The sequence below is a fragment of the Lutra lutra genome, chromosome 4 (assembly GCF_902655055.1).
Source record: "Lutra lutra chromosome 4, mLutLut1.2, whole genome shotgun sequence".
Taxonomy (NCBI): Eukaryota; Metazoa; Chordata; class Mammalia; order Carnivora; family Mustelidae; genus Lutra; species Lutra lutra.
The window spans coordinates 164,574,548-164,596,039 of record NC_062281.1 but is presented as its reverse complement, the minus strand read 5'-3'; the positions used below and the strand labels follow the sequence as shown (position 1 = coordinate 164,596,039).

At 45.8% G+C, this 21,492-nt stretch overlaps 1 protein-coding gene across 3 annotated transcripts; it reads left to right on the top strand.

Annotated features, from left to right (window-relative positions):
• The first annotated feature begins 682 nt into the window (after positions 1 to 682).
• On the top strand, positions 683 to 17,858 carry PPIH (peptidylprolyl isomerase H). 3 transcript variants are annotated; one of them, XM_047724135.1, is made up of 10 exons: positions 683 to 842; positions 1,187 to 1,251; positions 1,511 to 1,591; positions 1,860 to 1,904; positions 2,173 to 2,215; positions 5,140 to 5,232; positions 9,396 to 9,483; positions 9,966 to 10,006; positions 10,738 to 10,826; positions 17,658 to 17,858. In XM_047724135.1, the coding sequence occupies exons 1-9, from the start codon at positions 777 to 779 to the stop codon at positions 10,804 to 10,806; spliced, it is 591 nt and encodes a 196-aa protein (XP_047580091.1). In that variant the 5' UTR covers positions 683 to 776; the 3' UTR covers positions 10,807 to 10,826; positions 17,658 to 17,858. The 3 variants fall into 3 exon arrangements, with proteins under 3 accessions (XP_047580091.1, XP_047580092.1, XP_047580090.1); XM_047724136.1 differs by having other exon boundaries at positions 684 to 842; positions 1,568 to 1,591; XM_047724134.1 differs by lacking the exon at positions 17,658 to 17,858 and adding an exon at positions 12,374 to 12,597 and having other exon boundaries at positions 686 to 842.
• Positions 17,859 to 21,492: the final 3,634 nt, after the last annotated feature.

The following is a 21,492-nucleotide window of genomic DNA, read 5'->3' as shown; positions in this document are numbered from 1 at the left end:
GCGGGGTGACAGACCATATAATTTTGGATGGTGAGTGGCATGAGGAAAATAAACCAGTGATGCATCTAGAGGAGTGACTGTGGGCTGCTTTAGGTTGAGTGACCGCTGAGCTGAGCCCTGAGCTACAAGGAGCACTCCCTACCTTCATTAAGATCTAGAAGAGTATTAAAGACTGTTAACAGTTGGTACCAAGACTCTAAAGAGAGTATCAATCTCCATGACCTCAAGGGACAGAAAAACCAGAGAATCATAATGGAGGGTGATACCGGATGAGGCCAGATATGTGTGGCCAGATAATGTAATGTAGGTCTTTGTATGTAAGGAATTGGATTTTATTCTAAATATGGGAAGCCACGGATGATTTATAAGCAGATTTATTTAAAAAGCTCTAGCCGCTCTACAGGAATGAATTGTAGGTGGCAAGAGTGGAAGCTTGTGGCAGAACTAGAACTAAAATTCTGGTGTACTGACTTAACCGAAGGTCTACATATACCAGGCTATTCCAAGTACCTTCGTGGGGCTCACAGACTAATGGGCAGGGATCAGACCGGTCGCACGTAGGATGGCTCAGAGGTCCTGGTCCCACGTACTGCCACAACGCCCGGTTTCGGCACGGGAGGTACAGAGCTCTTGGCAGCCGGGGCGGGGCGGGATTTCCGGGAGGCGGGGCCTGGCCTTGGTTGCGTCGTGCGCCTGCGCCGGCGCACAAACCCGCGAAGCAGGGGATTAGGTTCGCCGGAACCCACGCCTCGGTCTTCTGCTTCCGGGTCGCAGCCATGGCGGTGGCAAATTCAAGCCCTGTCAATCCCGTGGTGTTCTTTGATGTCAGCATTGGCGGCCAGGTGAGGTCCATGCAGCCACGGCGCCGAAGGGATACTGCACGGGACCAGCCGGGAAGATCTCACCCACCCAGGGATAGCGGACTGGAGAATCCAGGAAACGAAACTGGTCCAGAACCTACCGACCTGCGGGGCAGGGGCACGGGCACGGGAGGGGGAGAAGTCTTGCCCATTCTAGCGCCGCGCAGCGGGAGGGACGGGACGGCGGGGAAGGAGAGGCTGTGGAGGTGGAGGTGGTAGAGACCGAGTGGCATGGGGGCGAAGAGGGGTCAACCGCTCCAGTTCCTGCTCGTCGAGGCCTTCATGGTCTTGGACCGGGTATTCTGACCATCTCTCGCCGCTTGCAGGAAGTTGGCCGCATGAAGATCGAGCTCTTTGCGGACGTTGTGCCTAAGACGGCCGAGAATTTTAGGTAAGGAGATGTTACAGCTCTGCTGGGTTAACCGAACCAGAAGCTGGAACCGGTAGACGTTATCCTCTGCCTGCCTCTGTCTGTCCACTCATTGCCCTTGAGATCGGAGTCTTCTCTGTAGCGCTCTGAATAGTCACCGTTTTTACTCTTCCCATATCAATTTTGTTAATTTGTATGCTTAGGTGTCTGGACGTCGGCTGGCCCTTTGGTGGGCTTTCTGGCGCTAATGTCTGTGCTCCCCCCATCCCCACCCGAGTAGGAATGCCCTCAGCTGTGATGCCATGGTAACTGATTCGTTCACTCTTTTCCCTTTAAGGCAGTTCTGCACTGGAGAATTCAGGTCAGTGTCAGACATGGTCGATTTCTCTGCTTGCTCCTCAAGGGTGTCCTGGGGCTGCGGTGGGGTTTTGGGGAACCATCAGCAGGCCTTGAATGATTGCTGGTGACAGTAATAGAAGGTAATACCCCAATATCTTCAGTTCATTTGCCTTCTTTATTTCTCTTCTCCCGACCATCTTTAGGAGAGTTCCTTGGCTCTAGTGGGTGGTAAACTGGACAGGCCTCTGATTACCTATCATCATTCCAAGTGTCTTTCTTTTTGGTTATAGAAAAGATGGGGTTCCGATAGGCTACAAAGGGAGCACCTTCCACAGGTAAGGCCTTGGCAAGCCATCCTGCAGGCTTTTAGAATTACTTCCTTTGGGGATTCATCTCTTTAGTGGGAAGTAAAACCATGGGACGATTCCTAGATCTTGAGAAGGAATGTTTTTGTGAACTCAACAATCGATTTGAAGGCTTATTAAAAGCCAGGGTGATAAACATTTTATTTTTAAATCAATGTTAATCTAAAGTATAATGACTAAAGCAATGTTTTTCTAAATGACAGAACCTTCTCTCAGGATCCTTTATTCTTTGTTTCAGGGTCATAAAGGATTTCATGATTCAGGGTGGGGATTTTGTTAATGTAAGTACTATTTCTTTACTATCAAAGCCCTTTAGGAATATTGTTTTTTGTTATTGCTGCTACTACTACTTCTACTACAGGACTCAGTCCTAAGGCTCGCAACAGTAGCGAAGTTTTCTGAAGGAGTGGGGGGTGGTGATAGGAATGTCCTTTAGAGTTACTTGCTACTACTCTTTATACAACTAGATGAAGACATTAGCACTTCGAGTCACGACTTCCAAATTTCAGCCTTTTAGAGCCAGAAACTGAACTTTCCCAGCATACCTATAGATGATCCTTGAGAGATACAAACTAGTTAGTCACATAACACTTGGGTAGACATCAGATGAATTTTTTTTTTCCTAAATGGCAGTAGTTCTTTTTCATGGAGCTCAGTGCTTATGCTCTAATTCCCTTCTACCTCTGGTATCACAGTGCCTGAAAAGTTGCATTTTTTTTTAAGATTTTATTTATTTATTTGACAGACAGAGATCACAAGTAGGCAGAGAGGCAGGGAGAGAGAGAGAGGAAGGGAAGCAGGCTCCCTGCTGAGCAGAGATCCCAATGCGGGGCTTGATCCCAGGACCCCAAGACCATGACCTGAGCCGAAGGCAGAGGCTTTAACCCACTGAGCCACCCAGGCGCCCCAGGAAAGTTGCATTTTTCACCAGAAATCAATTAGTGGGCAAAGAATCAGAGCAACAGAGGCAGATGGTTCTGGAGAGATATTTCCTCTATTTACTAACAGAGCCCAGTAGAATAATTCTTCACTGTGAAGTACAAATTTCTTGTGACTAGACTGTATGTGTCTTTCATACTAAGCCTCTTCTCCTTCTCTGGCCTTGGAGGGTGCTGAATAAACCATATCTCTTCTTAGACCTACTTTTTTCCTTAGCCAACCACTTGCATGCATGTGCATGGTGGTCTTTCTTATTAATACCATTTGGTTAAAACAAATTGCTATTTTCTTGAATCTGAGAAATGTTCTTTCTCCTTCATGTGTATATTTATTCAGCTTAACTCTTAGGAGTTTTTAAAGACCTATTTCCTGTCTGGGTAAAGTTACAAAGTGGCAGATTTTAGGTCAAACCAGGCTTTTAGATATGGTTTGTTTCATGTGTGTTACGTTGTAAAACTGGGACATTACACCAGGACCCTGGTATCATGACCTGACCTGAGGGCAGATGCTTAACCAAGTGAGCCACCCAGGTGCTCCTATTCAATTAATTTTAAGTCGCTTTCTGTTGTTTGCTCCGAAAATTAATTTTGTCATTTTCCCTACTCTGGTTCCTGGAGAGCAATAAATAATGAAATCATAGCAAAGGATGCAAGAAGTGATCTGTCCCCCAGGTTTATTGGGAAATTGGAAGTGAACTTGTTTTTCTCTTCTTCAGTATGTACGTAGGTATTTGTGTGGAATTAAAGATATAATAGCTCTGGGCGCCTGGGTGGCTCAGTGGGTTAAAGCCTCTGCCTTCAGCTCAGGTCATGATCCCAGAATCCTGGGATCAAGCCCTGCATCAGGCTCTCTGCTCAGCAGGGAGCCTGCTTCCTCCTCTCTCTGCCTGCCTCTCTGCCTACTTGTGATCTCTGTCTGTCAAATAAATAAATAAATTCTTAAAAAAAAAAAAAAGATATAATAGCTCACATTTACTATAGTGCCATATCAATTGCAAGGTCTTTTCTGATTGGGTCTTCCTGGCAGTGGTGTAAAGAGCTGGTGATTTCATCTTCACTTGGTAGCTGAGAGAAGGGAGGCTCAGCAGTGCAAAGTGACTTTTCCAGCTCATAAAGGATTGATCCAGAACTCACATCCAGATCTTTCCTCTACACAGAGTTTGGTTTTATTAATTTGTAATCAAATAAAAGTTTGATTTTGACAGTTTTTTTCCTTGTCTGGCTTATGTTAATTGTCTTTGGTAATCTTTGTCCCAATAAGGGCCCCTTGATTCTGGCCTACATCAGTGCTTTCCCTTTCTGCCATGCACCCAATATCCTTTCTCTTTACTAACTGGCTGGAAGAGATTGGTCTTTTGACACCCTCTCAGGTATTCTGTTTAAGGTACTACAAATATGGCTGTAGCCAAGTTGCTTTATCACCCTGACTTCAGTTGGCTTACCTGGAAAACGAGGACAATAATAGTGCTTATTCCATGTGGTTACTGGAAGCGTGAAGAGATAATGCTAATAAAGCTAGTTTAAGCAGAAATTGGGGATTTATGATAAGGCGTCTCATGAAATCCAAAGGAAGAAACAAACTAGGAACTAGTAGGCCACATAGAACCAAGGCAGTCCTTTCTTTCTGTTTCTCTAGTGCTTTCTATGCAAGTGTGTTGCCTTCTCTTTCTCTTCTCAGACCAGACGATGGTCTCTGGCAGCTTCCAGGCTCACATGATAACTTCAACCTCAAAGAGAGCATCAGTCCTGCTTCACAATTCCCAGAGAAGGAACTCCATTAGTTGCGCATCCTCTCTTGGACCAATCAGCTTTGGTCAAGAGGGTGATATCTGCACAGACGAGGCTTCCAAGAGCCTATCCACTTGCATAGCTTGGAGCAGGGATAGTGGTCAGTTAATTGGATAATTCTATATGCCAACGGGCATGAGAGTCTTTGGGAGTGGCAAGGATTATGTATGTGATCATTGTACTGTCATTCCCTACTCTGCCTGTGTCTTAACTGAGCTTTCTAGAGGCCCAGCTGTCACCTATTTTACTGAACCTGTGCGTTGCCCTGGCCAGTGCGTGGGCTGCAGGTTGCCTAGGATGCTGCTGGCTTTGATTATAAGATAGGGTCCGAGAGGTGTGATTGGCAAAGTGACCTTCAAGCGTAAGAGTGCACCTTAAAAAGTTGGTTGTGGTGCGGCAGCATCCCTCCTCTGGGTTCCAGGATGGGGGAGGAGGGGCAGCACTCAAAACTTGTCAACACTTCCTTTTTTTCTGCTCAGGGAGATGGTACCGGAGTTGCCAGTATTTACCGGGGGCCATTTGCAGATGAAAATTTTAAACTCAGACACTCAGCTCCAGGCCTGCTTTCCATGGTAAGTAAGATCCAGTCAAGGTTTTGGGTTACATTCGTATTCCCCAGGTTCTGGGCCCCTCTTGAGGCCCATTGTCATCTCTTAGGATGGAAGCAAATTCTTTACTTCTCTTGCTTGTCCCAGGACTCACCTCTGCCACACACACACCTCCTTCTTCAGTTGGCTTTGATTTTGTTGAGCTGGGCCCCTAGCAGTCTGGGGAGCCAGAGTTGAACTCTGATGTGTGTTTTCTTACCTCTGTTTGAGCGGGGAAACGTGCTCAGCATCCAGCCCTGTTGCTCAGAGTGTGGCCAGTTGTGCTTTCAGCGCTCCATCCATCAGGATTCCCCCCGCACCTATCCACTCATGCTGCCACCTGGCTTGTCCCCCTCTGGGCCCACTGACTGCTCCTGCTCCTTTGGACCGGCTCTCCTTTCTACTAGACCTGCTCCCATACCTCACTCCTTTCTCAGCCCCCACCTGCCCCCACTTAAACCTCTCATCTGCCCCACTCATGCTCACTCTCCTGCGTGCTCACTCCCCCATCTTCCTCTTATTCATCCTGCCCTCCTTTTTTTTACTCATCCCATCCTGCCTCCCTCTCACTCTCCAATCCCCTACCTACCTCCCCTCATTACCCATTTCCCTGGCAGTGCCCCCATTCTCCCTCCCCAGACCCTATGTTTACAGGCACACACTCTGCCCTGCTTGCCTACCCTTCCACTTATCTACGCAGGCATTCATCATGTGAAGGTTTGCCAACACCCACTCTGTTTCAGGCCTCAGGGTAGGGTACAGGGATATAGACCTGATCCCTGCCCTTGTGACACTTAACATCTAGTGGAGGAATCACACATGCAAACTGACAAGCCCAGCGTAGGGTAGTCACACCACCGTCTATTGAGGTAAGGGCCCCTCAGCGTATGTAAAAGTCCATGGGGTGCCCCATGGAATGAGAGGCGTCATTCCGAGGGGTCAGGCACGACTTCACGGAGGAGGGTGGCATGGTCAAGGAACAGAGGGTGAGGAAGGATGAGGACATAGGATGTGAGTAAGGAAGGGAAGGGCCAGTAGAAACACTAGAGAGAAGAGTGGGTCTCAAGGCAAGGGCTTCAAATGCCAGAATTAGAGGTTATGGTGAAGTACAGGTTATGGTGAGCTGGATGCTTTTTTGAGCAGGGTCGATCAACTTTGTGATTTAGAGAAAAGCCCCCGGCTGCGGTGTGAGTGGCAGATGGGAATAGAGAGGTGGAGGTAAAAGAAGCCCGTCAGGAGGCTGCCGTGAGAATTGAGTGAGACCTGCCCAGCAAACAGTGTGTAAGCCCCCTTTTCGGAGAGCCAGGCTGGGCAAGCGCAGGAGTAAATGCTGCAGGTGAGCTCAGGTGGGCTTGGATCTTCGCCAGGAGGGCTAGATCCTTCTAGGGGCATGCCATCTGTGGAGGAGTCAGGAAAATGGAATGAAACGTTGGTCTCTGCTCCCTCAGGCTGACGCTGGTGAAGCTGTGCAGTCACAGATTGTGTGGCACAGTTGTTTTTGTTTCCATCCTCCCCTAAATCCTAAGTTCCTCAAGGGCAGGGACTGGGCCACAGGGGTGTCCAAGCCCTACTACCTGATAACAGAAAGGAACGGAGCAGATACCGATGAATGACGGAAATTTCGATCATCAGCGTGATTGCTAACCTCTACTGGCCAATTGCTCGACAAACACCATAGGAGGGTTAATTCCTTTTAATCTACTCAACATCCCTTTGAGATAGGTACAAATGAGAACACTGAGGCCTAGGGACGTGATGTGACCAAACCGAGGTCACACGATCACGAGGCCATCGTCTGGCTCCAGAGCTTACTCTTGAAAGTAGTGAGCTGTACTGCCTCAAGAGAATGAGCAAACTGAGGGCCTGAGGGCAGAGAGTGCCCCTTGAGCCATAAAAATGTATATGACTGTTCTGCCTGTCTGCTTGCTATCAGTGTCCCTGCACCAGCCGCAAGGGAGATTGAGTGATTGCTTGATTGACTGGTCAAAAGAAGGAAGCAAAGAATTGGGAGCCCCCGGATGTCTGTGCCTCATTCCACAGCATGTGCCTCCTCTGACTGGCTTAGGCATTCCCTTCCTTTCGGGTAGGAGTTGTTCATAAGTACATGCACAAAACCCACAAGTAGCCTCATCTTACGTGGGGCATTTCTAAGTATAACACAAAATCTCTGGTGAGGCAGTGAGCGTTCCCCTGGACAGTGCTATGAATGTATTTCATGCACACGTTTGTTCCTGCACAGCCCAACACAGAACCAACTGATTTAAATCCATGTAGCATCCTATTACTGCTGTCAATCCGTCTCATAATTTCCAGTCCTGCCTCAGTCATGGTTATCGTATGAGACCTGTGCTTTTAATAGTACTCTCAGTTTCCCATGGTCGACTCCTTTTTTCCAAAACAAGGGAAGTATGCGATAAAGCGTCCACAGAGACAGACACTGTTGCAAGGCAGTGCTACTGAAAGGTGACTTGGACTTGCTGATGTACAAAAGCCTGAATTTAGCATATTAAAGCCAGTTTTGGGGTCTCAGCATAAAAAGTACAAAAGTACACTTCATAAGAAAGTCAAATCTCTCCTTACAAAGCAGTACAGCTAACTGCTTTCAAGAGTAAGCTCTGGGGTGCCTGGGTGGCTCAGTGGGTTAAGCCTCTGCCTTCGACTCAGGTCATGATCTCAGGGTCCTGGGATCGAGCCCTACATCGGGCTCTCTGCTCAGCAGGGAGCCTGCTCCCCAAACCTCCACTGCCTGCCTCTCTGCCTACTTGGGATCTCTGTCTGTCAAATAAACAAATAAAATCTTTAAAAAAAAAAAAAAGAGTAAGCTCTGAAGCCAGACGATGACCTCATGACCGTGTGACCTTGGTTTGGTCACATCACCTTTCTAGGCCTCAGTGTTCTCATTTATACCTATCTCAAAAGGATGTTGAGAGGATTAAAAGGCATTAACCCTCCTGTGGTGTTTGTCAAGCAACTGGCCAGTAGAGGTTAGCTATCATGCTGACGATCTTTTCGTCATTCATCGGTATCTGCTCCGTGCCTTTCTGTGCATCATAATCATAGCCTGTTCTTTTGTAATGCATTGTGAAATGTGATGATGTAGAAACAATTTCAAGGGAAGAGATGGGATAGGGCTAGAGACTTTCAGATTCTCAATTTAAAAAAAATAACTTCTTAAAAAAAAAAAAATAACTTCTTGGGGCACGCCTGGCTGACTCAGTGGGTGAAAGCCTCTGCCTTCAGCTCCGGTCATGATCCCAGGGGCCTGGGATCGAGCCCCGCATCGGGCTCCCTGCTCAGCGGGGAGTCCGCTTCCCTTCCTCTCTCTCTGCCTGCCTCTGCCTGCTTGTGATCTCTGTCTGTCAAATAAATAAATAAAATCTTAAAAAAATAAAACAAAAACTTCTTCCTGTAAAATTCAGTAATACAGGTTTTGGGGTATAGCTGTAAAAAGCAAGCACCATTGATTAAATAGCGTCTTTTCCTAGCGTGGCGCTAGCGTAGCGACTTTTCACACCTCCGTACGGTCTTTCATTACCTTTGTTATGGCGCAGTACAAAGCCATTCAGTCAAAAGAGCTTATGGCACAGGCAACAGGCTTTTTCTCCAGCGTACCTAACTTGTAACTGTAATGCAGGTATAACCAGCGTCGGATTAAATACAGCAGATCAGTCCCTGCGAACAATTGTTCCCATTTTAAAAATCCAGGCTTCTGGAGAACTGTACATTCATTCAAGGATCTAGCTCCTTGAGGCCAGTGATTATGTATCCTGTTTCTCTCTGTATCTTTGGATCCTAGCTTAGGACCTGGCTTATAGTAGTTAGTAAGGTTTGCTGAAAGAAAGGAATCAGGGCTACAGGCTCTTTGGGGAATCTTTTTTTTTTTTTCTTTACAATTTTATTTATTTGTCAGAGATAGAGAAAGAGAGCAGAAGCACGGGGAGCAGCAGATAGAGGGAGAGGGAGGAGCAGGCTCTCCACTGAGCAGGGAGCCTAATGTGGGGCTCGATCCTGGGACCTTGGGATCATGACCTGAGCTGAAGGCAGACGCTTAACTGACTGAGCCACCCAGATGCCCCTCTTTTGGGAATCTTGCCCTCTGACTAGCATGGCCAGGAAGACTCACTAAAGGTGTACTTGGTTTCTGTCAGGCAAACAGCGGTCCCAGTACAAATGGCTGTCAGTTCTTCATCACCTGCTCCAAATGTGATTGGCTGGATGGGAAACATGTAGTGTTTGGTGAGTCCTCTTCCTGTCCCAGAGTCCTGGCCCCGTTCACACAGAGTGGGACTTCTAAAGGAGGCAGTCCTCAGACTCTAGTCCCAAGAGTGCTTGACTGATGTAACTGCTCTGGGAAAGTGGAAGTGGTGGGAGATGGGGAGAACTTGTGGTTAGAATGCTAGAGGGAAGGATGGAGGGACTATCTGATGTAGTGTGTAACCACTGGGGTGATCTGTATGTCTGGGAGGGAAACCCGGATGGTGTCACTTAAGGAATGCCACACAGAGGGAGCACGGTATAGTAGGGCTTTGCAATTGCCCAAACCTGTCCGTGACTCCTTCTTATCTCTGACCTTGGGCAAATCATTTCACTTCCATCAAATCTCAATTTTCTGATGGTAGTATGAGATTCCAGGGAGATGCTGGCTAAGAGTGGACATTGGAAGCTGGAAAGTGCTATGCAATGAGAATAATAAAGTCTAGTTCATACTCTTCCTACAGGAAAAATCATTGATGGACTTCTAGTGATGCGAAAGATCGAGGTGAGTCCTGTTTTGATTTCCTCTATCTTGCCCATTCTGGTCTAGTAACATGAGAGTGTTAGGCCCTGTCTTTACTGCCTCCAGTTACTTGGGCTCCCTCAGAAAGAACGAGGAGTCTAAGCCCCCCCCCCCCCACCACATTTTTCTGGCCTGAAGTTTGCCCCTCTGGTGCTCACTGAGGTTTGGCTTCTGGTGGCCCCTTTACCTACTTGATAAAATCTTACTCAGCACTGAATCCAAGGTCCTTCATGACCTGGGCCCCGCTATGTCTCCATAGCCCCTTCTGCCACTGCTGCGTCCGTATTCCAGTCTCGTCAGGCTACTAGCTCTCCTGGGAATATACCATACACATTCCTGCCTCTGAGCATTTGCCCGTGCTATTTCCTCTACTGGAATGCTCTTCTACTTTTCCTTCCGGTAGGATCCCATTCATCCTCCAAGGCCCAGCTCAAGTGTCCCCTGTTTAAGCAGTGGTTGCTTCCTCTGCTCTGTTGTGTCAACTCTGTCTTATAATTTACTGCATTGTTTCATATCATAGGTTTGATTTTTTTTAAATGTTGGACATTTTCTCTTTGATCTGGATTATCTTTACCCTTCAGCTAGGACATGGACTGTTAACATTTCAGTCCCTGAGTCCTCAGTCCTTAGCACAGGGGCTGGCAGCCATCGCTCTGTGTTTGGTGAGTGTGTGTGTCTGAGCCGATGAATCTCCACTGTGCTTTCTCTCCTAGAATGTTCCCACAGGCCCCAACAATAAGCCCAAGCTGCCTGTGGTGATCTCACAGTGTGGGGAGATGTAGTCGAGAGCAAGACTGATCAGGTACGTGTGCCTTTCTTCTCTTGGTTAGGAGTCACCAGTGAAGACAGCATGGTCTAGCGGAAGGAACTATAGACTTGAAAACATGGGATTGAGCCCTATTTCCTGTCTGTGTGACCTTGGGGATATCACTTCCCTTTTCTGAGCCCGTTTCCTTATCTGTCAAATGGGGACAATAGCTTTCTTAGGCTCCTTGTAAGGATCAGAAGAGAAAGGTTTATTAGGGCATTTAACTTTTCTACCACTTTGTGGTCTACAAAGTATCAACCTGAAAGCCAGTGAGCGGTCTCACAGCACTGTCAGACTCTAGTTCTTTCCTGTGCCCCTGCTGGCAGGACCTGGCTCCACCCCTGGGCGACTCCAGGCTGGGAGCAGGCTGGGCGGCTGGGAGACACAGCCGTGGTGCCTCTTTCATTGGAACTGATGCTCGGTGTGCCTGGGGGGCTCTGTCAGTTAAGCTTCTGCCTTCGGCTCAGGTCATGATCCCAGGGTTCTGGGATTGAGCCCCGAGTTGGGCTCCCTGCTCAGTGGAGAGTCTGCTTTTTCCTTTCACTCTCCCTCTGTGCTTGCTCTCTCTCTCAAATAAATAAGTAAAATCTAAAAAAAAAAAAAGGAAGTGATGCTCATTTCCAGGGCCTGACTTTGTATCTGCCAGACTCATAAGTGAACGCAACCCATTTCCCAGCCTGCACCGGCTAACTTCCTCCCCTTCCTCCCCTTCCTCTGTCTTTCAGGAGCTTAAAGGGAATAAGACACATTCTCAGAGGTGATCACTAGTAATATAACTGACCTTGCTAAATGTTATCAGAGTTCAAGGGAGAAATTGATCACTTCAGCTAGGTGTGGGGTGGTGGTGCCTTTTGCCTTGTTTTTCTCTCTCTCCCTCCCTCCCTCCCTCCCTTCCTTCCTTCCTTCCTTCCTTCTTTCTAATTCTCAAACCTGCAGAAAACTTGAAAGAAAAGTATACTGAACACCCATTTCCCTTTTGCCCAGGTTTACCAATGATTAATATTCTTGTGTTACCATTTTACTTTGACATTGGTTTTTTCTCTCCCTTCTTCCCTCTCCTCTCTCCTGCTCCCCTTCTTTCCCTCCTTTTTACCTTCATTCCTTCCATCATTTTATTTCTTTCCCATTTGAAAGTTGAAGACTTCTTGACACTTTACCCCTAAATACTTCAGCAGAGAACTCCTAAAAATAGCATCCTACATGACCACAGTAATACTATTTAATATACGTGTTCCAACTTCCCCAGCTGTCCACATAGTAACTTTAATAGCTCTAAAAAAAGAAAAATTCAGTGAAGGTTCACATATTTTATTTGGTTGTTTTTAATCTTAAAAATAACATAATATAATCTCAAGGAAACAGTTCCAAGTCCTTGTCATTGCCTGTCCTCCCCATCCAATCCCACTTCTGTCCGAGGAGGTAACTGCTTTCGGTTTGATGTATGACCATCAGGGCCTTTCCTATGCCTATCTTATTTTAGGAGGTTTTGTTTTTCCTAAATGTCATCATACTATTTTGTTCATTTGTTTTCCATTTGGCAGATGTCTTGAAGACTTCCTCTTCCATCACATAAAACTACTTCATATGAAAACAAACTGACAGTATGCTGTGTTTTTAGCATATAGCTTATGTTATCCTTCTCTGACGATTTGAACAGTTAAATGTTGTGACTGTTTTGTCCAGAACACATTTTAAGCGAAAACTGACATTGTGTTGCTTATCTTAACTTTGGTGATATCCTTTGTTAAACAGAAACTCTAAATTTTGATGAGGTCAAAATTATCAGTCTTTTCTCTTACGGCTTTTGTGGTTTTATCTTGTTTTAGGAAGGTCCTTAGTATCTCAGATCATAACGTCTTTTGTATTTTTTTAATATTTCTATGGTTTTACTTATATACTTTAAAATTACATAGAATCTATTTTTCTTTTCTCTGCCTTTTTTTTCTTTTTTTTCTTTTCTTTTTTTTAAAATATTTTATTAATTTGTTGGACAAAGAGAGATACAGTGAGAGAGGGAACACAAGCAGAGGGAGTGGGAGAGGGAGAAGCAGGCTTCCCGCCAAGCAGAGAACCATGTGCAGGGCTGAATCCCAGGACCCTGGGATCATGACCTGAGCTGAAGGCAGACACTTAACGACTGAGCCACCCAGGCGCCCCTCTCTGCCTTTTTTTCTGAATGGAGATCTAGTCAAATGCCAGACCATTTATGAACTGTATATACCTCTATCTGTGACTTACTCTGTGTTCATAGCATCTGGCACTTACAGGCATTCATCAAAAATTTATTACATGAGTTAATAGAGAAAGAGAATGTCAGGCATTTTAGGCAGAGAACTGGCATGAGCAAATGCAGAGGCGGGCATGCACAAGTGTGTGCTAGAAGCTGCACGTGGTCCTCTCTCTTCTCCAGCCAAATAGTCCCTTCTGAGGCACAGTTGACACCCTGAGCTTTCTTTCCTGCCTAGGAGATCCCTAGGGCTCAGCCTGTTCTCCTCCTTCAGTAGTGGCTAGCATTTCCCTCCTTCTCCTTGCTGAACCTGAGTTGAGCTACTAGGTCCTTTTCCTTCTAAGGACTGACCACTGATCACTACCAGAAGACAGAGATAAAAAAAGAACAGTGTTTAAGAAATTTTTCAATTGGGGCTTTCCTGTATTTTTCTGAGTCCCTTCTAGAAAGTTAATGGAAATCCTTGTCGAGGGCTTGATTCCTGACGGTGGTGATTACAACCGTCCCTTCCTCATCTCTTATTAGCAAAGGGCAAAGTAAACCTTTGCCCCCATGGAAGCCTCTCTTCTCAGCCTGCAACCCAAGCAGAACAAATTCCACAAGGGCCATTTGACGTTCCAGAGGCTTCTTAGACCAGAACTGTCCAATAGAAATTCCTTCCTATGATGGTGGAAATGTTCAATATCTGTGTTGTCCATCATGCAGCTCCAGCCACATGGTGCCAGTTGAGCACTTGAAATATGTGGCTGACGTGACTGAGGGACTAAATTTTTTATTTAATTTTAATTCAATATAAGTGTGGTACTTCCAATTCAGTCTCCTACCCGTGACTTGCTCGGAACTGAATCTTTCATAGCTAATACTTAGAGGCAGTATCATAATGGCAGCTGTTTATTGCATACTTCTTGTGCTCAAATATTGAGTTAAGAACTTGAATTATCTCATTTAACTTACCAAAAAAATCTTTATCATAAGTTTTAAGGTGTTAGGGAATCTAGGTGGCAGTCTGACGTAAAGTGTCCCCACTTTGGGTTTCTCAGTAATGTGATTTGGGAGAAAGTAAGGAAAAGTGGAGATTAATTCCCTGGGGAGCAGAGTATCATCCCATAATTTTTCTTGCCAGCTGTAAAGTTACAAGCATCTTTAATTCCTATGGGAGTGTTTCAGATCCCTCAGGTTGTTCAGGGCAGGATGATGGCTAACAGCTAATATAAATGCTGTTTTCAGACCCTATTGGGCAGTATTCTCAAACTTTAATGCACGTATGAATCACCAGGAGATCTTATTAAAATGCTGATTCTGGCTCAGTGGGTCCGGATGGGGCCAGACATCTTGCATTTCTAACCAGCACTCAGCAGATGCTAATGCAAGGCTGTAGTGGAATAACAGAGCCTGCTTTTTAATCGAAAGGCCACCATATTCTGATCAGAAAAGACCCAGAAGGTGATCCTCTCTTGGTGGCACTGGTCCCGCAGGAATCTGCTTCATTCAAATCAAGATATCACCTAATGACGCACGGGAGGCCTTGTGTCTAGGCACTGGAAATAGAAGAAGACGGGAAGGAGATAGAAGACAGCTCAGTGACATGATCAGCTCTACCTCCCAGGAAGCACTTCTAGAACTTTTTCTGGTTTTGCCTTAGGCCCTGACTTTGGTTTTAGTGAACAGGAAGTTTTCTGTACAACTCTCAATGTAGAGACCATGGTTTTATCTCAGTGGGTCCTGTGAAAGCTTTTTATGATGCATTTGGTTAGGTATCCAGAAGTGAACCTTGGCCCTCAGGATTCTCCTGCTGTAATCTGGATCAGGTTCTTTGCTACTTACAACCACTTGGGGGCTGGTGGAGCTTCTGTTTGGAAAGCTTCAGAGTCTCTTGGAAAAGGGAGTGGCTCTGAGCTCTGGCAGCCCAGCTAGTCTGAATTGCTGCTCCTCCAGTTATCCCCAAGCCTGGTACCTGTAGCAAGCAGTAGGTTGCTTTCTTCTATCATTGTTTCCCAAATTTCCCCAAAGAAGCCAATCACTTGGGAGTATTTGTTAAAGCAACTAATTCCCAGATCCCTTCCCTGGAGAGTTTGAGTGAGTTTGAGGTAGGATCCAGGATAGCTATGTCTGTAACAAGCATCTCAGATGCTTCTTACCAGAGAAACAAGGTTCACACTGCTGTAGGCAGTACTGTGATGAGTATCCTTTAACATTGCATCTTAGAAAAAATACGTAATTAGTGCGACACACCATTTTATAGTGAGGCATTATTAAAGGTCATATGGTGATTAGGTTAAAAATTGTGCCTGTGGATGGTGGCTAAAACGGTGGTGAAGGTGCTGTGGGAATGACTGAGCTTTATAGGAAGCACTGTCTCCCATTCTGGGATTACCCGTAGACGTGATATATTCCTATAGAGGAAGATGATGGGACATGTTGATGGCACAGGGACCAATCCTTCATTCCTTCCACAACTATGCTCTGTTGGAATAAGATGAGTCCTGTGCAGCATAGGCAGCTGCAAATTTAAAAAGCCCAGTTCCTGCCTTAAGGAACTCAGTCTCTGGGGAGACTGGCCATGGCAGCACAGTAAAGCCCTGGACTGGAGGCTTCAGAACAGTGAGGAAAGCTGGAGCGCCTGGAGCAGTCTGAGGGGACTACAGAAGAGAGGATGCTATGGCTAAGTATGTGAACGAAGAGAACTTCTCAGGTGGCTAAAATGGGAGGGCATTCCATGCAGAGGGAACAGCATGAGCAAAAGCAGGACACAGCAGGAAGTGTAAGGGAAACTGCACTTAATTCCATATTAGCAAAGGGTAAGAGGTAAGGCTGGAGGAGGCCAGGGCCAGCTGGGAGAACCAGCGCAGGCTGAGATACTCATGTGTTATCCTGAGAGTGGGCTTCGGGCAGTAGGCACATTTTTTTCCCCTGGGGTGAGAGTTCATCGGACTCCAGAAATTGTCAAAAGGGAGCCTAGTCCGGCCCTCCAAAAAAAGCCAGGCCAGCAGGAGCCACTGGAGGATTTTGAGCAGGAAAACACTGTAATTGAATTTTCTTATTCCATAGAGGACTCTGTCAGCAATGTGGAGGAGAAGCTGAGGTCAGTGAGGTGTCCACTGCAGCAGGCCAGGCGAGAGACAAGTTTCCACGTGAAAATACAGGTGTAGGGAGCGCCAGAGACTTGGTGGCAAATATTTGCATGCCTGCTGGCTGTGTGACACTGTTGTGCCCTGCCCTGAAAGAGAGAAGGCCTGCCAGCTAAAAAGGGAGGGGAGGGGAGAATGGCTTCATTCCAGTCCCATCCAGTACAAAGGCAGAGCACCTAGCGTCTTAATCAGGTCTCACACACGTTGATGTACGCCAGTTGGTGAAATACCACATAGCCTTATAAAAAAAAAAAAAGGGTAGATCTGTATGTATCAGCAGATTTTTAGGGTGCGTTAAGTGACAAAGTCAATATTTAGTACATTTGAATAACTATTTCAGAAGTTACTATAGTGAAGTACAGCCAACTGTTAGTAATGGTTACTTGTGTAGTATAGAGATAGCAAGAGTTTTTTGTCCCCCCATTTCTATTGTCCCGTATGTGCTTGAATTTTCCATATTGAGCGTGTATCTCATGATAGAAATACGTACTGTATCTACATATTTAACTGATCCTAGTTGCACCCAGCTGCTCCCAGAGCACGTGGCTAACATCAGTCTGAATTGCTCCCTGGTCCCTTCATCTCCTCCTAGGTTTAGGTCTGGGACAGTCAGCGGTGCCTTGCTGGGTGCTCCCCCAGTACTTGGTTCATTTCTGTATACAGCAATTAACATAGCATATCACAGATGTGTTGGCCTGGTTTTCTCTAGACAGAACACCTTGAGGCCGGGACCATGCTGACTAACACAGTGCCTGGTCTAGGAGAGAGCTTGGGTCCTGGGGCACCATGGAACTTATAAAGTGCATTTATGCAGTTCTTTATATTCTGCTTGGGGGTCCAGGATTAAACTTCTAAGCCTGAGCCTGCAGTATGACACCAGGACTCTTTGTCCCCTGGAGGGAAAGGGACATGGCCATGTGTAGGGGGAGGGAGACAGAGTAGTTTCTGAGTGTACTCACTCCGTTCATTAAGTAACACTAACTACCAAGGCCATAAACAGAGGGTGTGGACTTTACTTTCTCTATAGCACTGGAACCAAAACCTGTAAGGAGGAAGGATTGCTCTTTGTTCTAGAGCTCCACAGAGAGCCATCGAAGTCTGGCAAAAAGCACACAGACTTTGGAGCCAAGTAGACCAGGAAGCCTTATCAAGCCATTAAACCCCTTGGGACCCTAGTTTCCTCTTTTGCTTGATTACAGATAATATATACCGCAGAGAATTTGTGAATGGTAAATAGATGAGATGATATGTGTGGCCATAAATGTTAGTTTCTTTCTTTTTGTTCTTGTGTAGTATACTTCTCAACTTTATGCTGGGGAACCAAAGGTCTGATGGAGGGCAAGAGTGAGACCAGTTCTGCTCTTTTGGGAAAAGCAGGTTAGGAGTGTAGAGAAGAGCTAAGAGTGTTGTCTCTCATGGAATGTCCCCTTCCAGTGCCTCTGAGCTGCTTATCTCTTCCATCCCTAACAGACCTTCACCTCTCTGCCATTGTGGGCCTTCCTTGCTCTGGGTGACGCTCTTGAGTAAGATAATCCGGATTGGCCCCTGTGTTTGCTTCCCTGCCGCTGCGGCCCTTTTTGATCAAGAGACCTTGGAAGTGTCACAGATTCAGAACCCAAGATTTTCTGTTTAAGTTTTCAATTGTAAATAAAGTTTTCTTTTGTTTTGGTATATGTGTTGTTTTTAAATGGTTGTAATGATAGCCTGTCTCCTCACGCCTTAGCTTCAGCCAGAAGGACTGGGTCTCACCAGAGGCTAGCATGGACCAGAGCCAAATCATCACCGTGGTTAGGTGATGCCTCAGGCTTGCAAGCAATTGTAGTAGTCCCCTCTTGGGCTCCAGTTGACTGGGCAAAGAAGGCAAAGCCCCAGGGCTTTAAGCACAATTTATTCCAAGGATGTCCCCAGTAGGTTCAGTGTGGTTGGTTCTAGAGCCTTTGAGGAAAGGGTCACTAACTTGGGATATTTTTGGATCAGAGGCCATTTGGTAGAATGTGTCTCAATCACAATGAAGTGAGAATAATTTACTCAAAAATCTAGGTTTCAATCTGGGGTCATTTTTTAAAAAGTGGAGGTTTTGAGAAGTTCTCGTCCCCTTTCAGAGCCTCAGTCTTCTCATCTGTAAAGTGGGAATAATAATACCTATCTACTTCATAGCATTGTTGAAAAGGTCAGATAAGCAAATGGATATGACGGTTACTGGTAAACAGTAACATGCCTGGAAAATGCTTATCTTGAAAGGACATAGCTCAATATTGAAAGATCCCACTGAGCATTATGTTCAAGAGGTAAAGAGAGTTCCATGGTGTTCCTTTCATGAGGGCATTTCTATGCCATTCCTACTTTTTTTCTCTCGGCTCCTGGGCAGGGATGACTTATAACTCCAGGCAGTGGCAGAGGTAGCACAGAGCTGAATTCTGTGACAGAAGAGAACCTGGTTAAAAGTGCCATTTCAGGGGCGCCTGTGTGACTCAGTGGGTTAATCCTCTGCCTTCGGCTCAGGTCATGATCTCAGGGTCCTGGGATCGAGCCCCACGTTGGGCTCTCTGCCTACTTGTGATCTCTCTCTCTCTCTCTGTGTCAAATAAATAAATAAAATCTTTTTTTTTAAGTGCCATTTCAGTGTTTTGGGGTACAAGGAGCTGGTGAAATGTACAAGGGCTCTACAATATAGATATCTGCAACTCTCTCTAGCTAAGTAAACAGGGTGGAGGGACAAAGTGAAGAAAAAACTGACCTAGTGGAGGGGAAATCTTTAACTAGACAAGGTGGAACTATAGAGCGAGAGGAGGGAGGACGAGCAGCTCAGATCCTGGACTGACGTTCTTACGATGGGCCATTCAGTTGAATTCAGTTACACTTGGCACCTGCATTCTCGGCCAGTCTCTGTCCTGGGCACAGGAGCCGCAAGATGAGTAGGATTGGGCTTGTGACGGGAGATGGGTACATTTCAGTTCAGCATGGTATTAGAATGTGAGCGCTTACGATGGCAGGAAATTCGGTTGTGTTGTTTTGTTTTCTGTTTTGCTTTGTTGCTATGTCCCCCAGCACCTAGAAAAGGTAAGTATCTAGTACCTAGTATGTGTTCAAGAAATAATTGTTGCATGAATGGTATGTACAATGAATGGTATGCTGGGGTGGGGGGAAGAGTAGCATGAAAGGAAGAGGTAATATTTGAGGTAAGTATTGACAGATCGGGGGCTTTCTAGGAAAAGGAACTCTGCTCTTGGGCCAGAGTCTGTTAGAGATGGACGACAAGGTGAACATTAGTTTGCAAAGGAGACTGATGGAATGAACCTTGCCTTTCAAGTCACTTAAGGGTAGCCCTGGAGTTGTCTAAACTGTGCTCACCACACTGGGCAGGGTAGCAGGGGCTAGCGAAACTGGAGTGGACAGCTGCCACCTTGGCACAGGGGTTGAATTTTGACAGGAGCTACTTATCCTCTAGTGCTTCCGTGCCATCTCTGCAGCGGTATGGAGGCGGCTACAAGGAAACTAGTTTCTTAAATAACTCATCTTTATGCTCAGTGAGCATGAAGAGAGAGCTTAATGAAATAATCGGATAAGTAAGTAATGATACTTTTAAGTAACATTTTAAAGATTTTTATTTATTTTATTTGACAGAGAGCTCACAAGTAGGCAGAGAGGCAGGCGGAGGCCGGGGGGGGGGGGGGGGGGGGGCGGGGGAGACAAGCTCCCTGTTGAGCAGAGAGTGGGCCTAGATCCCAGGATCCTGAGATCATGACCTGAGCCAGAGGCAGAGGCTTAACCTACTGAGCCACTCTGGGGCTCCTTAAGTAACATTTTAAAGACAAATGTTACAGAATTGTTATTTCTGTTTGGGAAGCCATCCCTTCAAAGCAGTTACATAGGGAAGATTGCTCATTTACTTACAGAGGTGCTGCTCCCATTGTTCTACATGTCTTTGTAACTCCACCTTGGGAAAAAGGCCTCAAACCCATAGGGCACACTTTTAAATGTCCCCAGTATTGGCAGACCTGCCTTTTGAGAAAACATTTTCTTTTCAACAGTCAAAAGTTACCTGGAGCTGGAACACATGAATAGCAGTTCTAGAATCCGCCTATTCCGTCCATACGCATTATTGCTGCAAGCCTTTTTCACTGGGTGTTACTGGCACAGTTGCCCAGACCACCTCTCTGGTGCCAGTACCTTCTCCTGTCCATTCTCTATACCATGTTATTCACAAAACAAAATTATTAACGTACCATGTGTCGGGTACCAGTCCAGATGCTTCAGGAACTCAGTCTGAGGAGAGGAAGATTTAAGTAATGCAACACAGTGTGTTAGGATAGGAGGGTCTCCTAACACAGTAACATCTGAGGCAAGACCCAAAGGATGAAGTGTTAAGCAGGAAAAAGAGAAGAAGGGAGAACGGAAGAGTTATATGTAGAGGGAATAGTATGTGATAGCTCAAAGGAAGCAGTGGCTAAAAGATCACCTGGAAGGTTGAACGAGGAATGTGAAACAAGTGTCAGAGGTTAAGTTTGGAGAAGTCCTACACGGTCCTATAAAGCACAATAAGGAATTTGGACAAACCTAAGGGTTGTAGTATTAAGACTGTCATGATCAGAGAGACATTTTCAGAAGAACACTCTGGATGTTGTGGTGGTGAACATTAAAGAAAGAAATAGAGAGTGGCTAGGAGGCCACAGCAGTGCTCTAAAGTGAAGGGTCAGCAAAATATGGTTGGCAGGTCAGATCACACACCCTGTTTTTCAGTGGCTTATAAGCTAGGAATAGAATGTTTTTTTTTTTTAATGTTTAAATACTTGAAACAAAAGAATATTTTGTGATATGTAAAAATATGAAATTCTAATTTTAATGTCCACAAATAAAGTTTGTTTGGAACACGGGTGCACTCGTTTATTGATTGTCTGGCTGCCTTCAGTCTCTGAGGTTGAGCAGTTGAGACACAATCATCTGGCCTGCAAAGCTTAAAATATTTGCTATCTGGCCCTTAGAGAAAAAGTTTGCCTACTCCTGCTGTAAGGAATAGATGATTGCCTATACCAGTGTCATGGCAGTAGGAATGAGAGACCTTGGTTTGGTATTTAGAGATTTTTAGGACTGGTTCAGGGGAGCCTTTAGGAGGTGGAATGGACAGCCTAGATGATACTGCACTGGCCTACTGTCTCCCAACTTCCATTTTGTCCCTCTACAACCCCTTCTCCACTCTAGCCATTATTTTTAAAAAATCTTGCCACTCCCTACTTCCAGTTCTAAAATTACCCTTCTCACTGTTGCCCTTAGGATAATTTCAAATAAAATGTACCTAATATGAACC

Bases quoted from the DNA above. Each gene is read 5' to 3' on its own strand.
- PPIH (XM_047724135.1), top strand. From the start codon at position 777: ATGGCGGTGGCAAATTCAAGCCCTGTCAATCCCGTGGTGTTCTTTGAT. The intron at 843-1,186 runs GTGAGGTCCATG...CGCCGCTTGCAG, and splicing joins ATGTCAGCATTGGCGGCCAG to GAAGTTGGCCGCATGAAGAT. The intron at 1,905-2,172 runs GTAAGGCCTTGG...TCTTTGTTTCAG, and splicing joins AAAGGGAGCACCTTCCACAG to GGTCATAAAGGATTTCATGA.